The sequence below is a fragment of the Scophthalmus maximus genome, chromosome 2 (assembly GCF_022379125.1).
Source record: "Scophthalmus maximus strain ysfricsl-2021 chromosome 2, ASM2237912v1, whole genome shotgun sequence".
In the NCBI taxonomy this organism is placed as follows: domain Eukaryota; kingdom Metazoa; phylum Chordata; class Actinopteri; order Pleuronectiformes; family Scophthalmidae; genus Scophthalmus; species Scophthalmus maximus.
The window spans coordinates 18,923,474-18,944,930 of record NC_061516.1 but is presented as its reverse complement, the minus strand read 5'-3'; the positions used below and the strand labels follow the sequence as shown (position 1 = coordinate 18,944,930).

The window sequence follows — 21,457 nt, the reverse complement described above, 5'->3', positions numbered from 1 at the left end:
AAAAGATATTCTGGAATGATTTTAAACTTTTTGTCTTATTTGTTTCTTTCTTCGAGGTGTATCTCAAGCTGTTTGTATACAGGATTTATTTTTAAACCTGCCAAGTGCTAGTTTGAGGTCTGAAAAACAAAATGATCAACTCTCAGGACCAGTAGTGGGGCAAGAAGAATTAAGATTGTCTACAAAGTCAAAGTAGCAATGCCATTTGTAAATAATACATGCATTTTAAAATAATAATTCATCTGTACAGAAATATTATGAGCTAAATGTAAAAATGTAATACATTTAATAGGCATTTTAAATGTCGTACACACACTTCATTACTTCCATCCACTGAAATTCAGAAAATTGATATAATCACCATTTCCAGCACTAAGATGACATTTGTCATCTTAGTATTTTTTTAATATTCTCATTTACAAACCAGACTTAGACGGTCATGGTTGTGTCCCCTCTCTTTCACTTTTCATAGCAAACAATCACCTTCATGTAAAATTTAAAAATACATTAATTGTCTGTGTACTTTCGTTTACAAACTCGCCACAAATGGTCAAAAAAATTGACCCCGAATGTAGTTGTAGTTACAAATTGTGGACACTAGAGGCCAGTGAATATCCGGAATTGATGATTACGTCACATCTGTCAAAACTTTTTTTTCTAATCAAACCCACGAGCAGGTGGCCACAATAACGTGTCAACCCTCCGTCAAAAGAATGATAACAATAATAATAATGAAAAATAGCTTGCACGTTTAAAAAGTGTGTCATCCCGTAGCGATCTCAGCAGCTGATTGACAGGTCGGGTTGTCAGGTGTGCTCGGTTGCTAAGAAACCGCACCGGAAGGCCGGAAACGAAGACGTTACACTATTTTCATCAGCCAGTTATGATTATTTTTCTTAACCGTTGCTTTCTCGGTCTTCTAATAAATAACAAATAATACTCGGGTGGGGTTTTAAGCAACCGATTAACGACCATTGACCGTTTGACTTTATTTTGTATTATTTTTCTCCTCCATATCAATTTAGGCTACGTTCGGACCGTCGGCTGTTGGCTGGGGAGAGTGTGATGCGCTAATGGGGCGAAAGAAGTGCGGAGTCAGTCACACTGACAGTGGAGTGGTTCGTCACCAACGAGATACACCCATAAAGACAGCGCTGAGCAGACGACACAGTAAGAAACTCTCACACACACGCACACACACACACACACACACTCGCCCACACACACTCTCACACACACACACACACACGCACACACACACACACACTTTCACACATACACACACAGTCACCCACACACACACACACACACAGTCACCCACACACACACACACACACACAGTCACCCACACACACACACACAGTCACCCACCCACCCACACACACACACACACACACAGTCACGCGCACACACACTCACCCACACACACTCTCACACACACACACACACACACTCACCCACACACACTCTCACACACACACACACACACACACACACACACACACACACACACACACGCACACACACTCACCCACACACATACACACACACACTCCTCGTAGCTTCAGTTTGGAGCCTCTGTGCTCAGTTTGCCCTTTGAATCCCAAATACCTGATCGTAAATAAAATTTCATCCACATTACAAAAATCTATTTGCACTAACAAACCTACTGTGCTGAAATCGGTGCTTGAGGAGAAAGTGCATGCCACAACTATCCATGTCCTGTTGAATCTATAACCACTCTCTCCAACACCCTTCCCCAGGGCACAGGAGACTTCTGCCGGACAACCAGTATGAGGCCCTGCCGGAGGAGACTGAAGTGGAGGAGACGATCGTCCCCACTGACAAACCAACCAGCCCAGTGTGGGTGAGTGTGATGTTGACAGGTGGTTCTGATAATCAACTCTACATCTATAAAGCATTCTCTTCATAAATGACAGTGTCATGAGGGGTCAAATGTTGTTGGGCACCTGTCGACCCTCCACTAAACATAGTTGTTTCATTCTGTGAAATGATTTGTTGATAGAATGTTTTATTGTGCCATTGACGGAAAAGCAATCGGCAACAATTTCTACAGGTTATCGGAATTGTCAAATGCCAAAAAGACTACTGACCATCTTAGCAAATGTGATGATTTGTCACTTTCCCAGCTTTCCCTAAAGGCATATTAAACTTTTTCTTTTTTGTGACTGGCTCTAAACAGCAGTTTGATTATGCTGTTTGCATTTTTGTGTTTTTTATGCATTGAACAAGCAATTTGAGTATTAAATTAAACTACTGTCAGATGTATTGATAATGAGGCACTTGACCTGAGTGAAAAAAAAAAGTTCAACTCTAAACGTTCAACTCTAAGAGTAGCTCAATTCAAACTAAATCCTTTAAGGTCATAAAACTATATTATTTACACAAGTGTTTCTCTTTCCCGGTGCCTCTCCAGTGCAAATCTGTGTCGCACAGAGTTGTCTCGCCGGCCTCTCCAACTAATAAAAAAACTGGCTACCATGTGTCAGCAGCACGGCACACAACCATTCACATGACCCCTGACACAGACGCTTTTAAAGGTGGTGAAATTACAGTTATGGAAAAACTGAAAAAAAGGCAAAACACGGCAGAGACACCCGAAAGCATTGCATCTTCTGGCATGGAGACAGACTCAACTTTCACCTTTGATGATGATGTGGAAGACACCTCTGCCCCTTCGTATCTACGAAGCTTACCCTCACCCGAGATCTTCAGGAAAGAGAATTATGGTGTGTCCGCATTTTTATCAATTCATAACCCAAATGAAGGGTTATTGGGTTCTTATGTTTTTTCTTTTGTCATGTTGTGACATGTTGTGTCTCGTATGTCGTATTTTCCCTTCACAGAGGAAACGTTGACTTTCCCCATTGACGAGGAGCTGTTGGATCTCCATCTTCCCATAAAAAACTCCACCTTGTTGGATGTGAGCGACGCTCAGACCATCCACATGCACGATCCCCCAAACATTTCTACCATCACTGGTGAGTCTGAGTGAATCCCACACACACACACACACACACATCTATTGTTGTTTAGTAATAAATTGCCCCTTGCAGATCATTTTGTAAGATAGTCAGAACCCATGCAACAACGATTTGAAAGTCAAATTTTTCATTTTTTTTATTTTAGGAGTAACTGAGGGTGTGATATTGCTAATCATTTACATTTTACACTCGTAAATGAAACAATAAATCAGATAAAGAATAATTGTTTGATAATGTTAATTGTCTCAGCCTCTGATCATAACTTAAAAGAAATAGTGAAATATTTAAAAATGGAAAAGCTCACAGTGTAATTTACAATATATATTTTTAGCAGGTTTCATGATGCTTGGACCTTCCACAGTGTTGAAAACCCCATTTCTAAAAAATCATGAAAAAAGCATTGGTTTGGCAAATTAATGAAAAGCTGACATTCTGCTAGGGGAAAATTGTTCTATAGCTCTCAACAGAAAGAATATCTACTACTCTACTCTAATCTACTTTGATATCATAGTGTGAGTATGTTCATCAAACAGTCTGCAAAAATGATCTGATGAGAATTAAACCACTGTATGCAGAATCCTCCACGCTTCTCACTGAGACGAACTGTGCGATCAGGTGAGTTTTATCGGGTGAACGACTGTAGAAAAAAACACTCTCGATATCAAGAGCGCTGAGACTTGTGGATAGACAGGTTGGTTCACAGGAGCAAAACTGGTCTTTTCTCTTTGCAGAAACGACAGAGCACCTGAACCTGAGACTAAAATACAAAGAAAATCCCTTAAATCAGGTAAAGAGTCTTCATTTCTCGAGTTAGAATGCAGTATGTTCATCAAACAGTAGACTTTCATAATGAACCAAATAATCTTCATGTGAATCATAGATTATATTCTTTCTAGCAGCGTTCATTGCATAAAACTTGAATTCTTTACAATGTGTGTTAATCATAGTCTTTCAATCCTCAATCTGTAGATAATCAGGCAAAAACATGCAAGAGGAAAACCCCAATTAAAGTAAGAAAGTCACCCGGCAATTTACAAGTAATGTAAGATATGATAAAGGTGATTGTCAAATCATTTTTGCTCCCTCAGCTCACAAACAAAAGGCTCTTTTTGTGCAAGAAGAAAGTGTCGTTCAAAACCCCCGTCATTGCCGAGATCCTCCAAGCAAAAGATGTCCCTGCGACCAAATCAACCGTTCACATCACCAGTGAGACCGCCCACACACCCGGCCCGGCCGAGCGGACGAGGCCCGATGCAGAGACGTCCGGAGCTGGTGAGACGACCTCCGAAGACGGCACGCTGCGTCTGAGGGTGACGCTGAAAAGGCCTGAACAGAGTAGCCCGGAGAAAGCCAAGTTCTTTGACTTTGTCAGCGATAGTGACAGGGATCTGTTCTTTCAGAGGGCGAGAAGAAGGTGCGTCAAACTTCAAAGTATTACTCTATTTCCTGTCACTGCTGCTGAGAACACGGACGCTTCTGTTCTGTGACAAAATATTGTTTGGCCTTTCTCGCATTAATCTTGATCTGTGAGGCCTGTATGTGGAATGTCCTGTTAAGGAACAATGTAATTGTAGTTTAAAAAAGGGGTACAAGACTTAATGTCCAAAATTAATTTTAAAAGAGTAATTCTAAATGTATTATTTAAAAAGCTACAGCCTGTTTTTAAGTTTGTCTGCTCAACATAAACCTTGTGAACATTATCTAAGTGACCTTTTACATTCCCCTGATTCTCTGACTCCATACAAACTGTCCTCCCATGGGCTTTATTTTTACTAAGCAAATTAATATAACCGTTCCTTTAATTATATAGATTTATGAAAATGCACTATTCCCCCCATACACATTGTGAGCTCTCAAAATGTGTGTGTGTGTTGCTATATAACCACTAGATGTCAGACCTGTATTTGATTAAATAATCATTTTTTTCCTTTGTCCTGACGGTGATTGTTTTTCCTGCTTTATATGTGTAGTATAAATGTTGTTTGTAATCATATGTGCATTTCTATTGATTATTTTTGACTGCTTGTGTCCATGCTGTAAAATAGCTTCATGTAAATTGTTTAATTTATACTAAATGTTTAATGTGACCTGAATAAAAACTAAATGTAAGGCATTTTTGGGGTCTTTGTGTGTGCTTGTGATATTCTACATTTGCCAGTCGTCTGGCTTTCTGCGAAATTATACATTTCCTGGGGCCAGACAAATATATTTCTATATGTACAACACATGAATACGTCTCCTCTGTGTTTGACAACTTAACCCTTCTTCGCCTGGGGGTCTCTCGTGGATCATTGTCAGTTGGCCTCGCCATCGGTCGCACTTGTGTGACTTTTCTGTGAACACATCTCATGCTGTCACGATCCCCGACAAAACATCAACACGGCGAATCCACTCGACCACGTGGTACAGGGGCCAAAAATACCAGCCAATCGGCTATTTTGCAGCAACAGCCGCGTCCGCTCGGCCAATCGGAACCCCCCCCCCCCCCCCCCCGCAGCGGGTTACCAAGCAGCTCCTGTGACTAATGCCTGTCATATGACTGTGTGACATCCATGGAGACAGTTACAAGGAACACGATTTGCTCGCGGCGGACCTGAGAGGGAAGGAAAGAGAGACGTTCCGTACCGAATTGGCGTTCGGTACAAAAATGCCTCCGACTCTCTTCCAGAAACTTTTCAACAAGAGGAACGCGTTTTCGTCGCCGCCTCCGAGATGCAGCAGAGAGGACCCCGCGTTCAGGTAGCCGTGTGTGTGTGTGTGTGTGTGTGTGTGTGTGTGTGTGCGCGCGCGCGCGCGCTAACGTTTTCTCTGACTTTTCGCTCACATGTGTGGAGCACATACAGTCTAACATGGTGGAAACGTTGCATCTCGGTGGCATTTGAAAACGAAACGGACGCTGTCTGGTGAAATGACGTGCAGCGACGCGGCGGAGCGCAGGAAGGCGTGGGAGACGTGTTGTGCCTTGTTGGTGGGGTTAGCTTACATGCTACATGCTAACGAGCAGACGCGAGCGGGGGCAGCTGCAACACGCCGTCCCCTCGGGGTTTTTACCTCGTCTCTCCTGCTACTCTCTGTTGTATTTTATTCTTCACTCGCTTACACAAGCGTCGCTGCTCACGTGTGTACTTTAGACAGTAAAGTGGTTAATAAGTCGACGGTAGAAGCGTCTTCCTCCTCCCCCTGTGGTGTGTCCGGCTAAACACGGCGCCCGCGTTCACAAGTTGCAGAAGCAGCGTCGTGCTTTTCCTCCCTTTGTCTCCCCCCGCGCGTGAGTCTCTGTCCCCCGCGTGTGAGTCTCTGTCCCCCCGTGTGAGTCTCTGTCCCCCGCGTGTGAGTCTCTGTCCCCCGCGTGTGAGTCTCTGTCCCCCCGCGTGTGAGTCTCTGTCCCCCGCGTGTGAGTCTCTGTCCCCCCGCGTGTGAGTCTCTGTCCTCCGCGTGTGAGTCTCTGTCCCCCGCGTGTGAGTCTCTGTCCCCCGCGTGTGAGTCTCTGTCCCCCCGCGTGTGAGTCTCTGTCCCCCCCGTGTGAGTCTCTGTCCCCCGCGCGTGTCTCTGTCCCCCCGCGCGTGTCTCTGTCCCCCCGCGTGTGAGTCTCTGTCCCCCGCGTGTGAGTCTCTGTCCCCCCGCGTGTGAGTCTCTGTCCCCCGCGTGTGAGTCTCTGTCCCCCCGTGTGAGTCTCTGTCCCCCGCGCGTGTCTCTGTCCCCCCGCGCGTGTCTCTGTCCCCCCGCGTGTGAGTCTCTGTCCCCCCGTGTGAGTCTCTGTCCCCCGTGTGAGTCTCTGTCCCCCCGTGTGAGTCTCTGTCCCCCCGTGTGAGTCTCTGTCCCCCGCGTGTGAGTCTCTGTCCCCCCGCGTGTGAGTCTCTGTCCCCCCGCGTGTGAGTCTCTGTCCCCCGCGTGTGAGTCTCTGTCCCCTCGCGTGTGAGTATCTGTCCCCCGCGTGTGAGTCTCTGTCCCCCGCGTGTGAGTCTCTGTCCCCCGCGTGTGAGTCTCTGTCCCCCGCGTGTGAGTCTCTGTCCCCCGCGTGTGAGTCTCTGTCCCCCGCGTGTCTCTGTCCCCCGCGTGTGAGTCTCTGTCCCCCCGCGTGTGTGAGTCTCTGTCCCCCGCGTGTGAGTCTCTGTCCCCCCGTGTGAGTCTCTGTCCCCCGCGTGTGAGTCTCTGTCCCCTCGCGTGTGAGTATCTGTCCCCCGCGTGTCTCTGTCCCCTCGCGTGTGAGTATCTGTCCCCCGCGTGTCTCTGTCCCCCCGCGTGTCTCTGTCCCCCCGCGTGTGTGAGTCTCTGTCCCCCGCGTGTCTCTGTCCCCCCGCGTGTCTCTGTCCCCCCGCGTGTGTGAGTCTCTGTCCCCCCCCGTGAGTCTCTGTCCCCGCGTGTCTCTTTCAGCCGTGTCTCTGTCCCCGCGCGTGTCTCTGCCCCCCCCCCCCGCGTGCCTCTGTCTCCCCGCGAGCGCCTCTGTCCCCCGCGTGTGTCTTTGTGGTCACATCGGCTGGAAGAAAACAACGAGGGCAGGCTGGACGGTTGTCGTCCTGTCTTATCGTGAGCTACAGTATGATATTCGTTTGATAACTCAAGAGCAAAGTGCAAGTGGCTTCCATGACGACGGCAGTGTGACCGGACTCAGACAGCGGAGAGCGGCCGGGAGGACACTGTGTACTCGGTCGGTCACTGATGATGACGGACGCGACCAACGAGGAGTCTGGCGTCAGACACACCTGCAGACCGGGGATGCACAAAGTGAAGAAATAATCAAAATCTGAGATAATTGTGCACACCCTTGTTTACGCAAGTGATGCGTTCGTTGCACTAATGATGGATAGTGTGTCTGGATATAAACCAGACATCTATAGCCAAATAGCAAGTCTACATCAGTGACTTTTCAGATGCTCTGTAAGATGTATGTGCTATTGTATATATGTTTTATCCATAAAGCTGTCAATGCATCATGACGTCGCACCAGATACATTTATGATTGTCACACCTGTGATGTGATGTGAAGCAGATTTTTTAACCAAATAATAGCATGCCTGTCATGATATTGTGCAGCCATATAGCAGATGGGTGCTGCGTTTTTTTTTTATTAAGGGGTGCAAATGTAATAACGGAATGAGATTATGTGAAAATTTAAAATCGACTTTCATTCGGCTCCGAAAGTAAATCCGTGCGGCGAAATCATGACACAGTTTTATCAGAAGCAGTACAGGTGCTTGTTATTGTAATATACACCCCCCGGGGTTAAATTCAACCTGACTGAGCAATGCATCACTGAGCTGGGTGGCAGGATACTCTATACTCCCAGAGATGATTTGCAGTTTCCCCGTGTATGTTCCTGCACAGATTGTGGGTCAGGGTCAGGTCTGCCACCAAGGGGAAAAGGCTTTTTTTTTAAAAAAAGTTTTAAATACACTTTGCATTGGAAAATGATACGTGGAGCTCAGTGAATATGTACCAGTGTACTGTCCACGACCTTAAAGGTGCTAGAGCGCGACAAAATGCACACCTCTTCTACATTGTTTTCATGTCAGCCAACATTATCGCAGATACGGATATGTCCGTGAAAGGCTCATATTGGCAGATATTATTGGATCACAGATATATCGGTCAGGCACTAAAAGGTGCCCAGTGCCCAGGGATATAAATGCTGTGTGTGTGTGTGTGTGTGTGTGTGTGTGTGTGTGTGTGTGGCTTCAATCCTGGAGCAAACAGGCAGGCAGCAGTTTCTGTTAACTCAGTGGTCAGCTGTGCTCTTCATACCTCTGCCATGAGCTGCCCATTCATCAGGCATGAAGTGCTCTGGAGAGGACAGTGCCGTGAGGGGACAAAGGCAAGGAGAAGGAGAGAGTGATGGGGAGGACACTTGGCTGGTAGGAGGAATAGGCTAGCACACGTGTTTGAGGGGTTTCTGCTAGGTATCGAGAATCAGGGTAAAACTGTGAATGTTTTAAAAAGAGGAGAATAGAAGAGAGCCTCCGATACATTGTGTTAAGTGGAGGATGACAAGGGCTGAGTGGATCTGGTGAGAAGATTTTCAGGAACTGGCAGATAAACTTGAAAGATGGATAGAGAAGAGGATACGGTGTGACTGTACAGATGAAGACATACACAATATTTTGACCCTCAGATAAAATAAATGATTTAGGAACTGCAGCTGACCCACTGCTATTGCATTTGTTTTTTGTTTTTTCAATCCAAATATCAGTGTAGAGTTTTATCTTATATGGTATAAAACCCTCAGTGATCTTAATAAGCAAAAGCCTTGCATGTGATTGATAGAAAATCAATTAAAAAAATATATCATGCCGGGTTGCAACCCGGTTACCCTGCATTATGCATCAACCAGTGCCCTCGAGAATACCACAGAGGGCAGCAGGTTGGCTAACCCTGGGAGGAAAGCCTGAAAAGCCTCTCGTGTTTCCCTGGCGGCGGCACCTGACCAGGGGCAGCATACTGTACATTACACCGAGAGCCCCCCACTCATCCTGCAGCCAGTCAGAGGACTGATCCTCAGCCAATAGCTTCGTCCTCCTCACCCACACTCAGACTGCTTGTATTGACTTCCCCCTGCCACTGCTGCCTGCTGATGAAGCTTCCCTCTTGACCTGGGCCACGTAGCTCGATGGAGCTGTGCTCTCTCTCTCTCTCTCTCTCTCTCTCTCTGTCTCTGTCTCTCTGTCTCTGTCTCTGTGTGTGTGTGTGTGAGAGTGACACGATAGGATGGGTGTGGGCAGACCTCACAATCAAATCAGAGTTTTATATAATCAAAGTGATACTGATTATGTTGTGCAGAATATTTGACCATTTTCATTTAATGTATAATTTATTTGAACAAGACCACTGTCATTATTAATGAGAAACCATTTATTAATGAGAAACCATGAAATTAAAAACTTGAGCCAGCTCATGGCATTTAGGTCCCCACAATAAAACTAAAACCGTGTGTGAATGTAGACTCTTCCCAGAAAATGCCTGACATTGTACGTACAGATATTGCAGAACAACATCTAACACCATCAGATGGATTTATTTATAGTGAGGCTTCTTTCCTCGGTAGTTTGCAGAAGAAGTGGTGTCTCCGGTTTCTGATCGACGTACGCCGTGCTTCCATAACTCAGCGTGTCATGTGAGGCTTTCATCAATCTTGGGCTGTCATGTTTGTGGCTTGATCACATGGCTGCATTCTCAGTCACTGGAATAAACCTACCATTGGGATAAGCAGGGAGAGGTGTGTATGTCTGCTTGCCTCACACTCTGCACTTTTGTTATTTAAAATACAATAAGATACAAATATTTATGTGCATATTTAAATTATTTTCACTTTTCATCACATTTCATCAGAGATTCATTGCATTGCCAGGCTATGTGTGTGTGTGTGTGTGTGTGTGTGTGCGTGCGTGCGTGCGTGTGTGCGTGCGTGTGCTTCAAGCCTGTCAGTGCTCCGTTAAGACAGCGGCTGTCATCAGGTTCCTATCAGGACTATTTTAAGTGGCCACACTCAGGCTTCTCAGAACTGCAGGGTCATGGTAAAGATATAGTTTTATGCAAAAGCCATACACACGCATCCAAAATCATCTAGTTAGGCCTCGGCGTCCTCTTCACTTTGTTCAAGGGCTGCCCACATTACACATTACTTCAGGATAGCAAGCTTTTCTAGGTTTATTAATTTAACATCGAATTATGACAAATTTTAAAACTGGAAATGTCAAACCAAGGAGTTCAAACTGTCACATCACCTAATTAGCCCACTTTCAGTCTCTGAATGAGCGAGGGAGAAATGACAGGGCGGGGAGTGGGGGTGGTTTGATGGCACTGACTGGCGGTATAATCACGTTGTGGTAAGGCTGGGCAATTAATCATGGATGTCATATGACACTTCTCATCCCTCTGATTGCTAAATGGAGCAACACTTGTTGCAATAATTACATTGAGATAAATCTGCTTTTCACCCTGAAAGCTAAAATTGACCCCTACGTGCAGCTTTCTACATAGCTTCCACCACGCCTGTGTAGCTTGATGACTCGCTCATGTGATCTGTTGTGAGACATAGTCATACGCTCATTACTCTTATCACTCCCTGTCTGCGCAGCACGGGGATAGACACACAGTGTACACACATGGTGATTAGATGACACACACACAAACACAGTGCAAAGACAAACATATAGAGGTCGCAACAGCAAAACACACAATGGGGCTCTTTACAATGTAAAAACAACAACAACTCTATTACACATACTAACATTTGTTTTTATCTGTCGCCTACAATCACCATGACTTTTGAATCTTTCTGACTCTAAAAGTGAGTCCACTCAGCCAACCAGTGGAAATGTCTTGTAGCGGTGAGTGCAGTAACGTCTGAGCAGTCCGGCATCCTCCCCCAGCCAGCGTCGTCATGTGACTACTGGAATGCAGAAGTCCTTAATGCGACATGACCAGCATCGAAACTAGCAGTTATGCAGGTAGTCAGGTGCTTCTCAGGCCGTGCGGGCCAGCTTCTTGAGGGAGTTGCTGTTTACTAGAACTTAGCCATAGCTAAACAATTGTTCGTTCAAGGTGCAGCGCTTGTGTCGATGTGACGAGACATACCTCTCCAGTATCAAAGGAGTGGTCCCGCCATTAGGTAATAATTTTCAGCCCATATAGCCTTACACATTTACCCCAGTCTTTATATGGAAGGTTTCAAATGTTGTGCCTATTTCTAGACAAAAATCAGCGCATACATTCTCTGAGAACGTACGTGCAGTAAGTGCCCGTATAAGGTGAGAGATATCCAAAAGATTAGATGTGACTACTGGGATTCTGTGTCACGCCAGTGATACATATTTAGTAATAGCTCTAGTACACTGAATCATGGGAAAGAAACATTGCAGCCAAGTGGTAACCCACCGTGATGCCATCATGCTGTATTGGAGAAGACTTGCAACTAGCGGTTGAGGCCATAAACTCCTCAGGAAATTGTTTACGGATGTTATAAATCTATGGAGTCGCCCTCTGCTGGTCAATCCAGAGAATACAGGCTTCAGGCAACTTCCGCATTGGCTTAATTTTTTGGACAGAGCCGGTGACTACGTCCATTTTTATATACAGTCTATAATCATAGCACAGAATGAGCCGCAGCTTACAATTAGCATCACAACTCATACATTAATTATTAAACCTGTTGGGGTTGACAGTCATCACCAGCATCCAATTTTATTTTTTGGCCCCGATCCAGTGAAACAACGATGGTGATGTCTTTCGCCGTTGGATTTTGTCGGAGCTTAATTTAGGCCTGCTGCTAGTTTGTTATTGTAGCAACAGAGCTTAGTAAACCTGTGTTCCCCCTTACTACCTGAAGGCGTTTCAAGAATTTACAAGTCAAATGTCCCAATGTCAGATAACCTAGCTTGTTAGTCAGAAATCCTCAGCTTTCCTAGTAACTTAAAAGCTAAACTATTTGTCAAACGGCAGCCGTGAACGTCAGGTGTTGTTTTTGCGGCTGAAATGCCATAGCTGGAGGACAGGTTGCCGCGGCTAACAGAGAGCTCTTTCACACACAGCCCGGAAGAACGTCACACAGCACGGACTGAGGGGATATTTATGTAACTGTCTCTCAGTCTCTAACGCACACAAGCACACACGCACAGACGTTCAGTGGCATTGGGGAGCGAACGGGATCTCTTTGAGGTCAATAAGTGGGCTGATGTCACACTCACTCTGCGGTCAAGGGAACTCGATTGCTTCGCTGTGACCTTTTATTATTATAAACCTTGAGCAGCCTTGAATGCTTTTGCCTCCGTGTTGCAGACTTTATATGACTGTCAGATTAAATTATTTATTCATAGCTAATTCCTGCAGTTATTTTTTAAAGATATGTGGCTCCCATCAGTAGTATCCAGTACACCACATATCCAGTTATGGTGTTAATATTTTATTGTTTTGCCAGTAAAATATGAAAAAAATATACATTTAATGTCAGTGTATGTATGTATGTGCTAAAGATCTCAACTTATTGATATAATTAGATGTTGAAATTTTAATATATTTATTCATTACTACAGTTGGCTCTAATAACAAGAAAAAAAGTACTCAGAGTTCTGTCATTAGCTTGGTGCTGAAGTGTTGGTTTTTGTCACAACCTTACATGAAAACTCATTCATGTTAAGTGCTGGGACTCAAACATGGCATCACTATGCTCATTTTGTGGTATATCCTGTGATGCTGAAAGTTTCACTTCTTCCCATTAACTTAGAGCTCACCTTCTCTAGACATCAATGAGTCACAAAACTAACCACCACCAAGAATAAAGGTCTGGGAAGCTTTCACCTTGTTTCCCTGCCTTTTCTTTTAAGACTTGGACTTGATGAAAAGGATGAATTGTATATTCACACCTAGATGTGTTTTTTTTGTATTATTTGATGATAGAAAGAAGGGGAAGAGGGGCCACAAGGGAGAGAGGCACAAGAAAAAAACAAACAAACAACAAAACACTCAAACAAATCCCCCACTGTCACCCTCTCATCACAGTGCTTTCTGGCAGTCAGCAGTCCAGGGCTCGCTGCTGCTGCTGCTGCTGCTGCTGCTGCTGCTGTTGCTGCCTCTGCGCTGTCCAGCACACACAGTGCTCCTGCGATCACCTGACAGTCTCATGCTGTTGTGTGAATTTAGTTCACCGCTATTCTTAGACCCTGCTTTGGCTGAGAGAAGAGAGAGAGGAATACAGAGAGAGAGGGAGGGAGAGAGGGCTGGGGAAAGACTGGCAGACCCGCAATGATGCCCAGGTAGGAACTGATCATGTACCAGGCTTACATGCATCCAACTGGGCATGGCAGTGTTGGTCCAAGGAGGTTTGAGAACAATGTCAGTGTTGTTGATTTCCTTTTTTCTCTCCTTTTTTTTATTTAATTGTTAACAACCTGTGGCTGCTTCCTGTTGGACACCTCTTGCAGTTGGAAGATTGATCTTGTTGCCATGTTATGTGATGTGGATCAATAGATTTGCAGTGGAGCATGCCTATTTGTTTCAAGATAAGGACAAAAAATGTTTGGTATACACAGTACGTGTGTGCGTGGACTTTTTGGTGAAAAACATTTTTTAAAATATCCCTAATCTCGGATCAGATGCCATTTGTTCATGGAAGATAGTGACTAAAGAGTTAAGGCCGCGCTTGTTGTCACCTTTTTACGTTTTGTGAATGTAACCAAAACAAACCTTTTGCTGGGGCTTTTCCCTGCGAGATTGTCGAGGTGTTCAAGGAAACTGATACCTTTTTTGAGTTGTTTTGAGTTCAGACGGTTGAGGTCAAAGCAGTACAAGTATGTAACAGTCAAGAAGTCATGTGCTGCTTTTATGAATGACTCCCCTCTCTCCTCTGTCAATGCTGTGACTGTCACAAGCTCACTGATGGGACACTTCCTCCTTCGCTCTCGTTCTGCCTCGCCTTTCAGATGCTCTTCTGTATTTGTCAGATTTTTTTCTCCCCGTTTGTTTCGGTTTTCTGTGACCTTTACTCTCGTTATCTATGCCTAACTTTGCTTTTCTCTTCTTCCTCCTCATCATCCTTATTTCCTTCTATTGCACTCTGCTTGTTCTGTCTCTCTGTTGTTTCACTCCTGCTGCTGTTGCGAAGAAGCCCATCTGTTTTTGCTCATTGTTTTTTCGCTACTTCTGTCTTTTGGAAATATTTTTTCTCTCTGCGATAGCTGTTGCTTATTAACGGGCGTTGTCATTTTTTTCCTGCTTTGTGTCCTGTGCTTATTCCTTCTTTCTTGCATCTCTCTCGCTCTGTCTTTTTCTGTTATGTTTATGGCAAAGAGAATAGTGATTGGATGTCACAGCAGCAAAGTGGAGAGCATAATATAAAAAAAGCAAGCAACAGATATGTACAAAAAATATAAAAAATACCATATACAATATTTTGTAAATATTGGTAGGCAGAGTATCTGGAAAACAGAAGGAAAGTGAGCTAAAGAAATGAATCCTGGAGATGTTTCCATGCAGAATCGTTGAGGCAACTCATCATCGCACTATGTTGAACTAACCATGAACTAAAGGCTGTACCATGGTACCTGATCTCCTCTGCCTCCCTTGCAAGACTGCCTCGTTTTGCCTCCAAGAATGCTGCTCATACATTGACACCTGCTTTTTTTTTGTAAATGGTAGCCTAGATACATGGGACTGTGCACATAAACCTTCTCTCTCTCACGCACACGCACGCACGCGCGCGCGCGCACACACACACACAGCATTCACCAACAACGTGTTCCCTGGCTTCCTTTGACTGAGGGTTTGTCTTGTTTACTAGTTTGTTGGAATGTGAAGTGGACTTAACTGTTCCTTTCCCACCCATTTCCACCAGCCCATTTACTCCCCCCAGCTCCCCAATAAAAGGGTATATTTAGATCCGACATGTGTCCATCTGTCCGACCCATCCATCCGTCCGTCAGATCAGACAGAAATCCTGGACCGTCCTATCTGTTGCATTAGTCCCCTGTCATCACCTACTTAATCAACCGGGGCACTGAAAAGTTTCTCCAAAGGCAGAGGGGACTGTCGGGGTAAAGGCCTGCTACTGTACCCAGCAGTGACGTGCAGGACGCAGGGGCGTATTTGCAACCATTCACAATTTTACTTGAGATGAACGGCATTAATGATATGAGCCGTGTGAAACCACGGGTTACCTAGCAACAGGCATGGAGCAGATGCTGCCTAGTGAAAACGGCTTAATTGTTACTTAACTGTTGTCCAGTGTCAGAGACAATGTACCACTATGAAAGTCCCCAGCATTAAGTTTAACATTTAATGTCCCAAATCTACAATATGGGCATAAATCTTATATTTTATTCTGTAATGACTTACATATTAGTCATTACTCGGAATAATTGGGAATATTCATACCTGCTGTCAAAGTTCTCCAATGATGTATTCTTCATCTGCAAAGGGACACAAATAAAGTTTGAATTATTGCAATTCCAATCAACTAATGAATACTTAGTTAAATAAATCATGTGATTTGATTGAGAACAACCCACATGGACACAGTGGATGACTGTAAATAGTTGCTCGTCACTCTTTCTCCAGAAGAGGAAGAAAGGAAAGTATTAATGGTCAGTAAGTTCTGCTTATCTAGTAGAGCTGCAGACCTGTTATACTGGGTCACTGTCACGTGTAACTGTATGAATGTAAAGTAGGGAGGAGCTACACATAAATATATTGTAAGCACAGAAAAAAAGGTCTTTGATCTAAATTTATTGGCTATCACAGATGAAATCAGCAGGATGAGAGTCTGCAGTGGCTCCATGTTATGGTGGGTACACCGTCAACCTGTGGTGATAGGCAGGTATTAGCTTGTCATATCTTTATGGCTTCCCGCTGGTTGAATTATGAGGTGGATGAATGGCAACTATGGCACGATCTGTTGGCTCCGCATCGCCCTGGAGGGGACGACAGGTTCAAAAGAGTTGATATACAAGCCTCATTACAAATAATCTTTACCTTTTCCCTGGTGCTTATTGCCAGTTATCTGCCAGTTGTTCCCTAACCCTAACCCTCACATGGGCATCAGGTAGATACCATGCATCCAGTGGATGATAATTTGAACTTGGGTGTGACTCAAATATGCATCATAACAAAGGAAATGGTGGTTTAAATACTTGTGAGTTAGGACAGTTAGTTTATATTTTAGAGACTGTACAAGACTGTAACCTTGGCACGTTGACCCCTGGGATCGTAGACGGTTATCAGTTAAATAAATGTAACAAATAATTTTTTAACAATGGACAAAATTGTGCTGTTCCCCCACCTTTGTTTTCAGGGCTATGCTGCAGCAGAATGTCTTGGGAAGTGTTATGTTTCTGGATCATGACATCATTGTCTATAATGTGCAAAAAATACCTGAAAGAAACACTCAGAGTGAAAGATGTATTAGATAATGCACAAAGTTTAATCTCGCTGCTTTATGTGTTTTTTTATGCAAATTGTATTATTTTCTCCTCTCCCTTGTCTGTCCTATCTCAATCATCACACTCTCTCCCCCTCTCTCTATCCCTAGCTGGCCGCTTCCCCAGCTGGAGTCCAGTCAGATCAGGCTCATAGTGTACCAGGACTGCGAGAGGCGTGGCAGAAATGTCCTCTTCGACTCCAACGCCAAAAAGAGGGGCACGGAGGAAACTCCCATCACCGTGAGTCACATGTCTGTTTTATGTTTGGAAGCCCATCTTTCTTTTGGTAGATCACATTAAATAAAATAGAAAAGCTTTAGGTCCCATTTGACATTTTGAGACTTTAAAAATGTTTCCTTAATTCCCTTTCCTAGTCTTTCCATTTTCCTATTCTATTTATAACATTTTCAAGATTGCTCAATGCTATCACAGTTAGCATTTGAAAAGTTTAAAAGTCTGTAATCTACAGAAACTTTGACCTTTTAACGCCGACAGTCAGAACAGATGAGCAAAGATAAGAGAAGAGAGGCAGACACAAGCACAGATGCAGAGACTGTCACAGAGTCATGACATCCAACAGAAGTCATGTGACTGTCATGTTGTTCAGAGGTCACAAGACACACCTTATCCTGCTTCAGGACGCCTCGCAGCGCCGTAATTACCGGTGTTGGACAGAGGGGTTAAAAGTTGGAATCAGGGAATGACGGTGCATAAGTCCTGTTTGTTGTTGTTGTTGTTGTGATAATTTGTTAATGAATTAGACTTTTATTTCATTAATTTTGTTATTTTCTATAAAGGAGTGCTGCTGAGTTAGAGAAGGGAGCAGATGTTTGAAATTTGCATTTAAAGTCAGCACATTTAAAACAATTAAAACTGGGTTACTCACAAATTGAACTATTGATGTCAATCATTGAATGCCAAAAATGGATGTCAATAATCAATTCTGACAGTAGGTCAAACCAGTTTTTTTTTTTGGAGTGAGATGAAAACGGATCTCCCAGGCAGCATTAGTGAATTGTCAACACACCCAGGAACACGTGATGACATAGACAGTTTTACTACGGTAGTGTTACAGTCTCAGTCAGGGTGTGGACAGCATTAGCCGTCAAACAGGAGAATTACGTCTTTTGACTACTATGGCCTCTCCCATGCAGCACCTGCCGGCTGATACTTCTACCAAAACGATGACACATGGTCACCACCTCATTTTTGAATTAAAAAAATCATAATTTTGAATAACATGCCTAATATTTTCATAGAGCTACTGTGTGTGTTTTCCTGTCTGACCCTGAGCTGTTTGCTCTGGTGCGCTTATCTCCAATAATAATAGCCTCAGCTGACGGCCCACATGTAAGCAGCATTCTTTCATCCTCACATGACAGCAGCGTCACTCGCCGTTCGTCTTTTTCTCATCTGTCTTCGTCTGGTTTTGGTGTGGTCTCATCCTCTCTAAATGTTCCTCCCTTTCTTCATCTGCATCTGCCTTTTACAAAATATCCTCTGCTCTGCTGTGTGCTATTCTCTAACCCTTATTTCACATTACATTAATATGGTTTCCTACATTATCACAGTAATCTTGTAAAAATCACTCTTTACCTTTCTTTTTCGGTACCTGCCCGCCTTTCAGTCCACCTCCGTACACATGCCCGCCCCAGCTGACAAAACTGTATGTGACGCTGACATTGGAAATCAGATGATCTGTGTGTGCAGCTTTCTCAGCTCATACATGTGGATTTACTTAAACACTACTTTCAGAGGGGAGTGTTGCCAGATATAGAACTGCAATAAGGAGAGTTGTGTGTGTGTGTGTGTGTGTGTGTGTGTGTGTGTGTGTGTGTGTGTGTGTGTGTGTGTGTGTGTGTGTGTGTGTGTGTGTGTGTGTGTGTGTGTGTGTGTGTGTGTGTGTGTGTGTGTGTGTGTGTGTGTGTGTGCGCGTGTGCGTGTGTGCGTGTGCGTGTTACACAGCGACATTTGTTTAAAGTGAGCTCTTAAAAATGCAGTTAGAGGAATGAGAGGAAGTGATGCTGTGTGCGTGTGTGTGTGTGTGTGTGTGTGTGTGTGTGTGTGTGTGTGTGTGTGTGTGTGTGTGTGTGTTCAGCTGTCTAGTCCAAGATAGTCAATATCTTTGGTGCATTCTGCATCGTTAGGGTTTTGCTAGCTGCTGTGTGACCACTATCACATGATGGCACCCTTTTTTTTATTTTTGTTTTTGTTCAGTGCGTTTTCTTTTTTGTTAACTCAGTGGATTTTTTTTGGAGAGATCACCAAGCAGAAACGAAGCAAAGCACAGAGGGTCAAAGAGACAATCGAGAAACGAGGATTGCGTAGGGAGTGCTGAGACAGAAGAAATGGAGGGAAAATATTCAGAAGGAATAAATTGGAAAGGGAAAGAGAAATAGGAAAGACGACAAATCTGGTGATGCAAAGAGAGCTGCAGGAATTAGACGTAGAGGGAGGGAGGCAATGATTGCAGTGCTGCTCGCTCACGAGTTCCCGAAAGAGTCATATGACTGGCAGTCACATGCTGCTGGCTCCTGTGTACACACTTCATGCTGCACTGCAGCAGACACACGCACGCACACACACACACACACATACACACACACACACACGTACGCAATCAAGCTTGTGTGCGTGTATTATGAAATTGATCATGATATTAATGAGAGAGAGAGATGACAAAAATGCAGACAGCGGTTTGCCTTGTAAATGTCCGTATTGTTTACAAATGCATTTTAAAAGAGCAATGAAACCAACAACAGTGGTCTTTCTTCCTCGCTTCCTGTGTCTCCTCATGTCATTCTGCTTTTCTTTGCCACACTCTCGTTTTTCCCTCCGTCTATCGCCTCCTTTCTCTTAACATGATCAGCAACAGCGTTTTCAAGTGAGCCACCACACACACACACGCACACACACACACACACCCTCCCTCCCCTCCCCCTTCCCTTCCCTTCCCTTCCCTTCCCTTCCCACAGTCCCAAATGCATTCCTCCTCTTCAACAGGCTGCCAAGTTAAGAAGGCACATGACACAGGCTGATTGAGCTCACAGTTTAGTTTGATGTTTACACAAGTGCTGCTGGATTGGGCTTCTGTGGTTTTTGCCCTGACCAATTAAATTAAATTAATAATGATTTTAAAAAGTTTACTTGAGTTTACTTACCAGTGACTTTTTGTCTTATTTTGTGACTGGTCAAATCTCAGAGCATGAGGGGGATATTAGACAGAAAGTTAGAATTTTCTCAACCTTGTGGGCTGTTCCCACAGGGGTGAGCTAAATACATAAATGTCTGCATCCTTCTTACCGATATAATGCAAATGTGTACAAATGTGTCATTTTTCTTGCATGGATTGTTGCACATTCCTTTTGTTTTGCTGTCCAGTCCCTATTTATTTGCAAACATGAGCAGTTGATACCCAAAAGCCACTGGAAAAGCCACTGGAAAGTTTAAGTTGCTGCAGAATGTACTTGATCAAAATGGAGTTAAATGAGTCCGTGTCCACGGCCATACTGTATAATGGTGTACTTTTTGATTTTTACTCCACAGAGCACAGAGGGCCAGGTGAAGATGTTCGGGAAATGCTGCCAGCTCCGTCCCACAGGTGGCAGCAGCAGCTCCCTGGACAGCTCCTCCTCTTGCACCTCCGAAACCAAGGACACCAAAGAGCAGGGTCTCCGCTTCCAGGTAATACGCTGGCTCTGTTTCGCTTGCGTGCGTCTCAGGTTTATGTGATGACAAGTGGAGCGCTCTAAGTACGTCAGTTCCCTCCCGGCATTTGAATGCAGCTCCGCATGCGTCTCAAGTGACCACTTGTGATCGGATCAACACTTATATCGATTCCATTTGCAAAGACCAGATATGTTTTTGTTTATAACCTGTGAGAGGTAGCAATACCATTCCTGTGTCTAGCCTTCCAGAAAAATCTGAAGAAAAAAAAGAGAAAATCAAAACAATACTCACAGGGTCTATGTCATCACCTTTTTAAGGCAAATCAAATCACCCATGAGGCTTAATGCTCCTGTGATACATCCGTATGGGCTCATAGAACATTTCAGATGCTGTGGACAGACACAGCTTACTCAATTTATTGAACAGACACGACTTCATATACACTGCTAAAAGAATGTGCCGAACGTGGTCCTCAATGTGTTACGGATGTGTTTTCACCTGTGCTTAGAGCTGTCCACGTGTGATAGGATGACACAGGATGGATGTTAATGGCATTCAGTATATATAGTGTAGATATACACACCAAACGCTCACATACTGTATATGCATGTAAATTGCTTGTGCACATTTCCTGGTCCAGCAGGAGTCAACCTTGTTTGTCAGTCCACTCTGGAGTTCGTTGCTCTTTATGAGCAACAATATCATCTCTCATAACTCTCTCTCTCTCTCTCGCTCAACAATAACATCTCTAATCCCTTGTCCAGGGGTCGAGGTGTTCGTCGGATGTGGTAATGTTGGGGGAAATGATGTTTGGCTCTGTGGCCATGAGCTACAAAGGCTCCACACTAAAAATCCACCAGATCAGGTAAGAAGAACAGG

General features: G+C 44.3%; 2 protein-coding genes across 6 annotated transcripts in view; both read left to right on the top strand.

Moving 5' to 3' along the window:
• The first annotated feature begins 673 nt into the window (after positions 1-673).
• Positions 674-5,148, top strand: LOC118301033. 4 transcript variants are annotated; one of them, XM_047329144.1, is made up of 9 exons: positions 674-880; positions 1,026-1,170; positions 1,764-1,867; positions 2,438-2,750; positions 2,868-3,002; positions 3,539-3,620; positions 3,737-3,792; positions 3,975-4,015; positions 4,094-5,148. In XM_047329144.1, exons 2-9 carry the CDS (start codon positions 1,074-1,076, stop codon positions 4,490-4,492), a joined length of 1,227 nt encoding a protein of 408 aa, XP_047185100.1. In that variant the 5' UTR covers positions 674-880; positions 1,026-1,073; the 3' UTR covers positions 4,493-5,148. The 4 variants fall into 4 exon arrangements, with proteins under 4 accessions (XP_047185100.1, XP_035481973.1, XP_035481974.1 ...); XM_035626080.2 differs by having other exon boundaries at positions 674-944; XM_035626081.2 differs by having other exon boundaries at positions 679-1,170; positions 3,581-3,620; positions 4,094-5,147.
• A 381-nt stretch (positions 5,149-5,529) lies between these two features.
• fnip1 (folliculin interacting protein 1) overlaps positions 5,530-21,457 on the top strand; it is a 36,036-nt gene continuing 20,108 nt past the window's right edge. For both annotated transcript variants that reach the window (XM_035625884.2, XM_035625883.2), the window contains exons 1-4: positions 5,530-5,744; positions 17,020-17,149; positions 20,456-20,593; positions 21,343-21,443. In XM_035625884.2, the coding sequence (XP_035481777.2) occupies positions 5,653-5,744; positions 17,020-17,149; positions 20,456-20,593; positions 21,343-21,443 (461 nt within the window). In that variant the 5' untranslated portion in view covers positions 5,530-5,652. The remainder of the gene's footprint in view (positions 5,745-17,019; positions 17,150-20,455; positions 20,594-21,342; positions 21,444-21,457) is intronic.